This window comes from Grampus griseus (genome assembly GCF_964374135.1).
Source record: "Grampus griseus genome assembly, chromosome: 10".
Classification (NCBI taxonomy): Eukaryota; Metazoa; Chordata; class Mammalia; order Artiodactyla; family Delphinidae; genus Grampus; species Grampus griseus.
The window spans coordinates 43,907,922-43,920,054 of record NC_139004.1 but is presented as its reverse complement, the minus strand read 5'-3'; the positions used below and the strand labels follow the sequence as shown (position 1 = coordinate 43,920,054).

Below are 12,133 nucleotides of genomic sequence, written 5' to 3'. Positions count from 1 at the left end.
CATAATTGTGTTCTGGTTACTTCTATCTCTCAACTTACCCTATTACCAAATAGATTAAAATCTTAAAGCAAAAGGCTTTTAAAAAATCAATGTTGGCCCATATAATCTAAAATCCATATTTAAAGAAGCCAAATTCATTTGAACCAAGTGGGATTGTAAGTGGAAACCTTGTCCATACTATTTTCTTTCTGTCAGTAAACTTTCATAGCAGCTCAGATTGATTATACAATTTTAGTGAATATTCAAAGATATTAAATTATGTATCTTTAAAATTACAGTTATCAATGACCCTACATAGCTGGTCCAAGTTGGCAGTCATTTATCTAGCAAGACCACTTCCTACTGGCTACTAATCCTTCTATTCTTAGTAATTACATTAAAGAAAAAAAAGCCTACATCTGCAGAATCATCTCTGCCACAAGTACACTTTCACAGTTCAGTTCCCACCACCTACAAGATGGGCTACACTCGCTCATCCAAGGTCCCCCGCCACACGGAATTCCCTTCTTTCTCTGGAGAACTCCCTAACTTCACCTGGCAAATATAACCTCCTGACTGACACACTCCACAACTCTTCTCTCAGTCAGCTAGCTCCCTCCTCTGTTCTGCTATAGAATCCCATGACCACCTCTATCCCATAATTATCTTACTGAATTTGTATGTTTGTATTTATCTGTTTTTTTCCAGGAGACTGTAAAGTCCTCATAAATAATGGCTGTGTCTTTTACTACAGTGTGTCTAGAACAGCACCCGTCCATGGTCAACACTCAGTGCAAGTCAGGTGAGTGATGGACACAAATTAGATGGAATATGTACGTTCGTCTAGACACACACACACACACACACACACACACACACACACACTTCTTTGTATTTTTAATAAAAATCACAACTTGACTAATGTATTAGTTAAATATTAGTAACTGAGTATATACTGTATTTCTGGACATTGAGTAGTAATAACTGGTTACCACTTCTTATATAGTTGTGTATTTTTCCAACCTATATTCTGATTTAGAAAAACAGATGGAGGAGAACAAATTTGGCTAAAATACTAAAACGACTATTAATATTTTATAACTTGTTAGAAATATACCTCTATCTAAAAAGAAACAAAACGGATTTATTTTCTCATACTGAAAACCACTTTTTAAAAATTTGGCAGAACTGACCATGTGTCCAGCAAACATCTAAGAGCTGCCAGGTCTTGTGCTAAGTCCTCGAGACCCAAAATGGAAAAATCACAGTCCCTGCATTCAAGTCACTCAGAATCCACTCTTAAGACACACATGCAAACATAAATACTATAATTTGATAAGTTATAAAGATGACATGTACAAAATTCAATGAAGGTAGATCAATATAGGCATTTTATTCCTAATATAGCAGAAAAAAATGAAAACTGCAATTAATGAACAACGAACTAAGTGTCAGACAATAAACTAGAAGCCCTATCCTCTCCTATGATAAACTTTAAGGGCTCTTAACCTTTTTATGCCATGGACTCCTGGGCAAGCCAATGATGAGAAGTCCCTTTTAATCTATAAATCGATAACTTCTATTGCAAATTTCAGGTTACACTAAAATTCTTGGTTTCATTCAAGTTCAACTTCACTACAAATGGAATAACAGCACATTAACAAATCACTGTATAGTACTATGCTCTAATTTATGTGAAGGAATTTGGGGAAAATGGACCAAGTTTTCTAGTTTTCTGTGTATTTACTTTTATGGGGACTTATTACTTCATTCAAAAACATTTATTGAGTTCCTCCTATGAGTCAGGTATGTTCTAGGTGCTTGAACATGAAGCAGTGAACAAGATAGACAAGATATCTGCTTCTCTATAGTTTTATTCTAATTGCAGGTGATAAACAAATAAACAATAAATAAATAATAAACAATAAATAAATAAATAAACATGAGAAGTGCCCAAAATTATAAGAGCATAACCTAGTAGCAAGTCACTAGGAGCCATATAAGGTAGCACCTCTACATGTTATTAATACCATCTACTGGCATGTGTACGCTAGTCTGAAAATAGTTTTAAAAGAACAGAAAAATAACCATTCCAAACTAACAACTCTGAGTAAGCATTTTACAGACAGATGGCTACTTCTTACATACACAGAGGGACTCAGTACATCGAATTCCTAACAAACAATAACTAACAGTGAGCATCAGAACCTTCAGCTGCTTCCACAATCACATTATTACTATTCAAAACTGACTATAAGAGGGAATTCCCTGGCGGTCCAGTGGTTAGGACTCTCACTGCCAAGGGCCCAGATTCAATCCCTGGTTGGGGAACTAAGATCCCACATCCCACAAGCTGTGTATCGCAGCCCCTCTGCAAACACACACACACACACACAAAAACTGACTATAAGAGAAAACAAGAATTTGTAGATTATAATACGAAAATTGCTTATCCTTAATAAGGGGTATCTAGGAACATGCTACTTTAATACACTCTGGATGACAGTTACAAAAACTAATACATACAGTTTTAGATTATTTTACAATACAGACAACAAATTCCCCTCCAACATTAAGTAAAACCTTAGAGAGAAAAGTATTCAAAGTTTTTTTTAAAACAAACAAACAAACAACTAAATAAATGCCTGCAACAAACCAAGCAAGGAAGATGAGAGAAAGAGACAGTCACTGCTCAGGCAGTCAATTTACAAGGAACAAAGCTTAATTTCTGGAAAGGAGTTAGGCAGAAGAAATGTTCAGTTCTAGGCAGTGTAGCTGGGGCGAAGAGTTACAGCTCAAAAGTGCTGGAAGTACTGACTGCTTCCTGCTGCCTCGAAAGAAATGGCAAGGTACCCATAAGTTTTACTCAGATGCACATAGCAATGTATCTCAAATAAGTTACAATGAGGGCATGACTGTAAAGAGAAAGAAATCAGACATATGGTCATCTGGGAAACCACAGTAAAGAAGAAGTCCAGTTGACAATGACTAAATCACCTCAAAAATATCCTGCACTGTCAGGAAATAAGCTATTCAACAGAAGTGAATGTGCCAAGTCATTCCTGGGTTCAACATCAAGTCTTTTAATTAGAGCACTACAAAAAATGTCTAAAATATCCTCCATAACCATTCTCTATAAATAGTATTTTAAGAAATCAATTTTCTACACCTCTAAAGAGTATTTTTAATGGTATGTACCATTTAACAAGTAGGTACAATTATTAAGTTGAAGAGAATATTTTCATAAAAGGATACTAAATTACATTTCATTGGAAAAATACGTAAGAAGATATAATTGAGAAAAATATGAATGTTTATTTACAAAAACAGACTGTAACAACAGAACACTAAACAGACAGTAAATCATAAGTGTACGTTAAAACCTTTTAGTCAAAATAATACATTTGCTGTAATCAATAATAAGCTAATGAAAATATAGACTGTTATGTATTATCTAGAAAGGTAAAAAATATTGATTTTCTTTTACAATAATATTTCAAAAAAACTACTTTTACATTATAAAATAAAAACCCCATTTGAAAAAAATTTTCAAACACATAGGTTTAAAAATAACGAAATACTGATGACATTGATAGGAGGCCATCCCAGATACACACAAAAGAGGGCGGTCAGTGAACAGACGCACAAGCCAAAGGCCTGGCACCCAGATCAAGCTTTCCCATATCTCACGCTCCTCTTTTCCCCGCTTAGTTACAGCACAAACCAAGCTAAAATGCTACCTCAACTTCTCTCTCTCTTCAGTTCAAAACCATAGCTCATAAATACTTATCTACTGTGACAGTTAATTTTTTGACCATCAGAGTGCCCAGAACTCCAGTCAGACGTTATTTCAGGTGTGTCTGTGAGGGTGTTTCTAGACAAGGTTAACATCTGAATTGTTGGACTGAGCAGAGCAGATGCCTCCCCCATTGAGGGCGGGTGTGTCTCATCCAATCCTCTGCAGTCCTGAATGGAACAAAAAGGCCAACCCTCCTGCGACTAAGAGGTTATTTCCTCCTGCCTGAGGGCCATGAGCACAGACATGGATTTTTTCCTGCCTTCAAACTCAAACTGAAACACTGCTCTTTCTTCCTGGGTCTCCAGCCTGCTGCTCACAGAGTTTGGTGACTCAGCCTCCATAATCACACGGGCCATTCCATACACTACATCTCTTTTTGTACACATGTACACACACACACACACACACACACACACACACACACACACACACACACACACACACACACACACACACACACACATATTCTATTGGTTCTGTTTCTCTGCAGAACCCTAACACATCTACCTACTTAATACATCAAATTCTTAATAAAAAGGTCAAAAAACATTTTCAAGTAATAACATATAATGATGTCAGTGACACAGCAAAGTTCTCACATAGCTTGATGAGAGTCTAATTTAAAGCCTTTCCAGTCATTTCATAGCATGATAGCATGCATCAAAACTTCAAAACCGTCTACAGTTTTTCACCAGGTAAACTGGTTCCCTGGTGAACATATACAGAGGACATCTGAATTATAATCAGATTTATGTGCTCAAGATATTGGTTGCAATAACATTTATGACAAAGTCAAATAGACACAACCAAGTGTTCAATAATAGGGGAATGATTAAGCAAATTATATCACTTTCAAATGATGTGTTGTCATGCAACTAACACAAATGATATTTTCAAAAATGATTCAACAACCTGGGAAAATGATCACAATAGAATGTCAAATTTTTTAATGGGAAAAAACAATGATATCTAGCTATCTAGACTAAAGAGAAAGGCTAAAATGTTGACAGTAATTATTTATGAATGAGACAATGACGGGAAAATTTTCTGTATTTTTCATACTTCCTATAATCAGAATATGTTACCTTTAAAATAAAATATAACATTATCCAGAATTATTTGATTTATTACTATTTAATAAACATTATCCAAAATCATGTTTAAAGAAAACTCTATTCAATGATAAATTTAAGCTTCTATGGACAGTTATCAATGAAAACGGTTTTTAAAACAAACCTGTAAAAACTGCAAGAGCTTTTTATAATATATTATAAAAGAGGCTGAACTTTTTAAAAAAGTATAAAGCTAGAGACGTGTTACGGACTGAACTGTGTCCTAAAATTCATCTGTTGAGGCCCTAACTCCCAATGTGACTGTATTTGGAGATAGGGCATTTAAAGAGGTAATGAAGGTTAAATGAGGTTATAATGGTGGGACTCTAATCCGACAGGATTGGGGTCCTTCTAAGAGGAGGAAGGAAAACCAGAGAGGTGGACACACAGAGAAAAGGCCACGTGAGGACACAGCCAAGAAGGCAACTGCTGGAAGCCAGGAAAGAGGCTTCAGGAGAAACCAAATCCTCCCACACCTGGATTGTGTACTTCTAGCCTCCAGAGCTGTGAGGACATATATTTCTGTTGTCTAAGGCACCCGGTCTGTGGTATTTTGTTATGGCAGCCTGAGCAAACTGATACAAGACATAATAAAGTGTCATTATAAAATTTACTTGGTAAATATTCTTTGTCCTATAGTTTACCTTTCCTAAGAAGAAACAAACAAGAAATAAACAATAAAAAATGTGCTTCATCCCACAGTGCTAAGCCATAGAAGGGACGAGAAACCATAACATTATTAGCTAGTTCTACTTAAGAGAAATAAGGAATAGGAGTGGGAATCTGAGAAGTAAGAACAGATTTAAAGGCAGTTCTCAGGTTTACAGTGATAAACGTCTATCTAAAAATTCCCTGTGATGGGCTTCCCTGGTGGCACAGTGGTTGAGAATCTGCCTGCCAACGCAGGGGACGCGGGTTCAGGCCCTGGTCCGGGAGGATCCCGCGTGCAGTGGAGTGGCTGGGCCTGTGCGCCACAGCTGCTGAGCCTGCACTCTGGGGCCCGAGAGCCACAACTGCTGGGCCCGTATGCCACATCTACTGAGGGCAGCACACCTAGAGCCCATGCTCTGCAATGGGAGAAGCCACCACCATGAGAAGCCCGCACACCACAACGAAGAGTAGCCCCCGCTCACCGCCACTGGAGAGGGCCCGTGTGTAGCAATGAAGACCCAACGCAGCCAAAAATAAATATATAAATAAATAAATTTATAAAAATAAATAAAAATTCCTTGTGAAAGATTCCACATAACACAATAGGATGCATTCTAAACTGTTTTCACTGTATTTGTTCTCAACATTTCTCGGTTCTGAAAATAACATTACATGTGCATGTATGTATATATGTCTATACATATTACATACACACACACACACACACACACATTCCTACAGAAATACAACTCAGACGCAATTTCAGTTATTACAACTACTGGCAGTTTACCTACCAAGAAGACGATTCTTCATTCAAGCATTATTTTACATCTTACATTGCTGTTTCGATCTTACCCTTTAAACTGAATCCACTTTCCCAATCTTTTGTTGAGCAACTACTAGATTAATACGTGAGTTTCTTTTACCTAAATGAAACTGTAGACACACTTACAGAATTTTCAACTACATTTGGGGGCATATTCAAAAAACAAACCTTTTAGTCTTCAGACCAAATTAGAATTTCAGTTTCTGCTCTGATTTTTCAAAATTACCTTGTCTGGATCCATCTTTCCTCTGATAAATTCCTGCTTCCAGAACTGCAATGCCTGTTCCAAGGTTAGGCCAATGCCCTTCAGGAAGAGGCCGTACTGCATGCGGCCCCCATGACGAAGATGGTGATTTTCCCGCAGGGCTTTATGTAGCTGACGCATGCAAGGTGGGAAGGATTTGGTAGAAAGCTACAAGAAAAAAGAATGTTTTGTTATTTATCAGGTCCCCCACAATATTTGTTGCAAAAATCAATCTAATTTGCAAATCGTAAATTCAGTTTAATTGGAATAAAATCAAAAAACCGTAAGGAAGTTATTACTGTCTCACTGTGATTACACATTAATTCTTTTTCTTATTAATATTTTAATATTGATTACATGTCAAAATGATAATAGTTTAGATATAATGCATTGAATAAAACATATTAAAATTTATTTCACCTATTTCTTTTCTTTTTATAATTTTTAATTAAACGTTTTCTTTTGAGATAACTGTAGATTCCTATGCAGTTGTAAGAAATAATACAAAGAGATGTCATGTACCTGGTATCCCCCAAAGGTAATATCCTGCAAATCTGTAGTATATTATCACAACCAAGATACTGACACTGATATACACTAGTCTTAGACTTTCTCAGTTACACTCACGTGTTCATTTCTGTGTACATGTGTATATAATTTTATGTAATTTTTTCACATGTGTAGGTTCATGCATCCCCCACCACAAGGATCCCTCATGTTTCCATTTTATAACCCCCATCTTCTGTACCCTCCCCCCGCCATTCCCTAACCCTTGGTAACCACTAATTGTTCTCTGTCTCCATAATTTTGTCATTTCAAGAGTGTTAGACAAATGGAATCATATAGTTTAACATTTTGAGAGTGGCGTTTTACTCAGCATTCCCACAAAATTCATCTAAGTTGTTGCAGGTATCAATAGCACGTTTTGTTTAATTGCTGAGCAATAGTCCATGGTGTGGACATAACACCATTTGTCTAACCATTCACTCGTTGAACGATATTTGGGTTGTATCCAGTTTGGGGCTATTTCAAACAAATGAGTATACAGGTTTTCATGTAAACCTAAGATTTCATTTTCCTGGGATAAATGTTCAAAAGTACAATTGGTGAATCACAGATGAACTTTTAAAATAACCCCAATACAAAGTAAAACATAAAAATAAGAGAAATGGTTCTCAAAATGTGAATTCAAATAAATGTGTTAAAGAAATTAACAATTAAAAGAAAACCTTTTTTGGACTTCCCTGGTGGCGCAGTGGTTAAGAATCCACCTGCCAAGGCAGGGGATATGGGTTCGAGCCCTGGTCCGGGAAGATCCCACATGCCACAAAGCAACTAAGCCCATGCACCACAACTAATGAGCCTGCGCTCTAGAGCCTGCGAGCCACATCTGCTGAGCCCGCATGCCACAACTATTGAGTCCGCAAGCCTAGAGCCTGTGCTCCGCAACAAGAGAAGCAACCGCAATGAGAAGCCCGCGCACCGCAACAGAGTAGCCCCTGCTCACCGCAGCAACTAACCCCAATGCAGCCATACATACATACATACATTTATTTATTTATTTATTTATTTAAAAGGAAACCTTTTTCATCTATGGTCTCAAATGCGTTCTCCCTGACCTCCTCAAGCATCCTCCTGAGACTTAACTCCCACCTCTCACGGGCTCCTCAGCAGGTTCAACTTTGCCCGTGAGCAGGGGCAGGTCTCACTTTGCTCCCTTGACTGACCAGGCAGCCTCTTCATCTTTCACAGTAACAACTTCTACTTGATTATAATTTTTCATAGGAAGATGACCTATTTATTCCAGACTCCAAAAGCTCAGGGTCTCCCCCTACTCACCATCATAACTCCTGTTTCCAAGCATTAAAACCTCACCTGTGTGTTTTTAATTTATTTTAAGTAACTGGGTAATTGTCTAAACAAAGATTAATTATGGCTGACTCAGTTTCCCTTTTTTGGGTAATGCAGAAATTCTACAATGTCTTAAAGAGAAATTCTATAAAGTAAAAGTATGGTAACGTGTGCACACTTTCATTCCCCTATGGAGCCACAAAGTGAAGCTGAAATGAGCTGCCTACTAATCTAGGGGCAACACAAGATGGGAGCCTACCCTTAGTGTCATGGAATACATTTTGTATCCTCCTCAAATTTACATGCCAAGTCCTAAACCCACGACCTCAGAATGTGGCTGTATTTAGAGCTGGGACCTGTAAGGAGGTAATCAAGGTTAAATGAGCTCATGGGAGTGGGGCCCTGGTCCAAGGTGACTGGGGTCCTTCTAAGCAGAGGAAGAGACACGGGGATGAGCAGCCACCTAGAAGCCAAGGAGAGAGGCCTCAGGAGAAACCAAACTTGCTGATACCTTCATCATGGAATGCTCGCCTCCAGAACTGTGAGAAAATAAGCTTCTGTTGTTTAAGGCACGCAGACTGTGGTATTTTGTTACAACAGCCCCAGCAAATGGATATACTTAGTATTTTACATTTCTCCTTTACTATATGTATATGGTATTTAAATATAAACAATAAACACTATTTAGTTGTCATCACTTAAAAAGAATTCCCCCTTTGGAAAACTGATTAAATTCTGTTTTTATCAGACTACAAATGATTTTCTGATATTTTGGTTTTCCTATGATGAAAAAAAAAATCATATGTATAGCACATGGGATTTCTTTAAAAAATGATTGGCAAGCAATGCAATAACATTCCCTCCCATCTCCCCACCCACAAAATAATCTTTGGTTGAAGAAAATCTGTGCTTCCTCCACTGACAAAGGTTTAAGTTTAAAAGGATGAGATGCTTACCGAATCGATCTGATCTAAAGAAACCTTCCCAACATTTCCCTGTGTACTGTAGTCTTGACCAGTGTACGAATGACTAAAAATAAAAAGAACAAAATATTAAAATAGAATTTGTAAAACATATTTTGATCACTTCAAAGGAAATCTTTAAAATTCTGATACAAAGTCACAAAGATATTTTACACATACCTTAGGAAAAACATAGCCAAGTGTTTTAAAGGTATTTAATAGAATACATTTAAGTAACTTTCCCAAAATTAATACAGAAATGCAGTGCTCATCTGGATCTCCCGATTCCTAATCTAGGGTGCCATTTCCATTTCCTGGAAGCAATATGCAAGTTGTTGTTAAAGTTAACACCTCTCCCACACTGACCCCTTATAAAACAGCATGGCAGCAGAGCTAGGAATAAATGGGAGCTTACATCCAGAGTCATCACTCAGTAGGCCCTTGAGTGAGTCACCTAGACTCTCCACACCCCAGGATCCCTGTCCGTCAAATGGAGATGACAGTGCCTGCCCTGCAGTGTTAACAGGAGGTCAGAATTGAAATACCTTTTGTTAAAGGACTGGACATATGGTAATCACTATTCATTAAAATAAGTAACATATGAACAGCACTTTACATATACAAAGAGTCCTTATCTATATCCTCTAATTACATCCTCACAACACCCCCAACAGAGCAGGTTTATTTTACATTTGAGAAGTGAGGAACTTGTTAGATGAGACAGCAAGTCAGCAGTGCAGCAGGAACTCAAACTTTTTGACTCCCAACTTCCTGTTTCTTCACTATACCATGCCATTCTCTTCCCTGTGATACATTTTCCTCTTGTATTATTTAGAAATTAGGAAATATAACATGGCACATACTACCTAAAGCCCTCCACCTGTGTACATTATCATCTCCTTGACACAACTCCACACCCGTAGCTCCATCAACAATGACTCAGATGCAGACATTCAGGGATCATGCGGCGAAGAACTGGTGCAAGGTTACATAGAAAACCATAGTCAAACTGTGGTTTATGCAGACTCCACAACTAAAGGGAAGTTCTGGAGTAAAGTATCATTACAATAACAAGGGATTCCGGATGCTCTACTTTCTACCTGCTCAGCACTATAGCTTCTTGCTGCTGGATAACATACACCCTTCAAGATGCTCTGTAGAAAGGCTGTTATTCCTACAATCAATCAGGTTATTGATTAAACAATGGGTACGGATTATGAAGCAAAACTACTGGATATCTCGGGACGTTGCAGCCACTGGCAAGGAGACTGTCACAAGTGTAGATGTCCCCTTCCGACAGTCCTCCCTCCATGGGCTAAGAATGGCCTGAGAATCACTCTGAGAGCAGGACAAGCAGAATGCCAGAGAGTGACACAGAATGATCCTGCACCTAAAACACATCTTCTTGCCTTTGGTATTATTTCTCCCTCCAGTAACAAATTTCTGACAGCATATCACTGGACTCTATCCATTCCCTTTATCATAGTAGTGCCATGCCACACAAAACTCATGCTAAGTTAAACCAACAGCTGCCATTTAATTTTAATATTTTACATTTTAATATAGAACACAACCAGAGAATTGTTTCAGTGAAATCCCCCCAAATAAAAACATATTTCACTTTCCAATATGTCTTACACACAAGGCAATGAAAACAGCATAAGCTACGAGTCTGAAGACTTGCTTTTGTTTTTGTTCTTTAAATCATTGGTTTGGCAAACTGGTAATCTGCACATTCTCATTTATAAAATGGTATTAATAAGGCCAGGCCTGCCTAACTAACAGAAATCCTGGGGAGATCAAATGAACTAATAAATTCGAAGTGCTAATTAAAATCAGTAAAGCATATTCCAGTACACAGAGCAACTGCAGTCTTGACCAGTAAGTACAGAGGAATACAAAACAAAACAAAATAAAACAGGATGGGAAGGGAGGCAGCATGATCCTGTAGAGGAGTCATCCCCGAGTTGGGAGATGCTAGCCCACTCCATTGACCCCTGTAAGCTTTAGGCTATAAATTGATCACGATCATCTAACAGGACCGTTCAGCTCAAATAGATGAACAAATACAAAAGTCCAGTATAAATGGTAAAATGATGTACAAACATGATTATAGTCACTGAGTAGTTTTCTCAGCCCAGATTAATGCAGTATACAAAGTACAAAGAGAAGATGTATAAAGAGGACACATATGTTTGCCTGAATGCCAGTATAAAATGCTTGTTCCTCAAAGTTTTAATAGAATATGCAAAGGGACCAAATTCCAAGAAAAAAAAGTAAGAAAGAGAATGGTAGCAATGATAAATGCAAAGAATTTACTGGGTATAAATAACTACAGAGAGAATATAAGGAAACCGTCAGACATCATACTTCTAAAATTATTATAAATAGACAAGAAGATGGTCACCAGCCAACCCAGTAAGGGCAAGTGTGGAACCCTGGAAGAAAAGTGACAGAAATGAAGAATTGAAGCATAAGAATTGGGAATGAGATTCCCCTTCCACTCATTCAGAATCAGAAAGCATAACATATATATTGGTTAAAGGAGTTGTTACGTCACAGCTATTTAATACATACTTGAACAGTTATGGATAGATGAAGCCAAGGGGGAGGATTTTCAGATATAAGAAAGGCAAATCATGAGAAGCAGTGTATCCAATGATCTGCAGGCAGAAAGAACCATAAAAAGATTTTGGACAAGAATTCACA

General features: G+C 37.6%; 1 protein-coding gene across 1 annotated transcript in view; it reads right to left on the bottom strand.

Moving 5' to 3' along the window:
* PRIM2 (DNA primase subunit 2) overlaps positions 1 to 12,133 on the bottom strand; it is a 277,973-nt gene that overhangs the window by 87,117 nt on the left and 178,723 nt on the right. Inside the window, exons 9-10 of the mRNA XM_082664255.1 lie at positions 9,419 to 9,491; positions 6,594 to 6,779 (exon numbers count right to left, since the gene is read on the bottom strand). Of these exons, the coding sequence (XP_082520381.1) occupies positions 6,594 to 6,779; positions 9,419 to 9,491 (259 nt within the window). The remainder of the gene's footprint in view (positions 1 to 6,593; positions 6,780 to 9,418; positions 9,492 to 12,133) is intronic.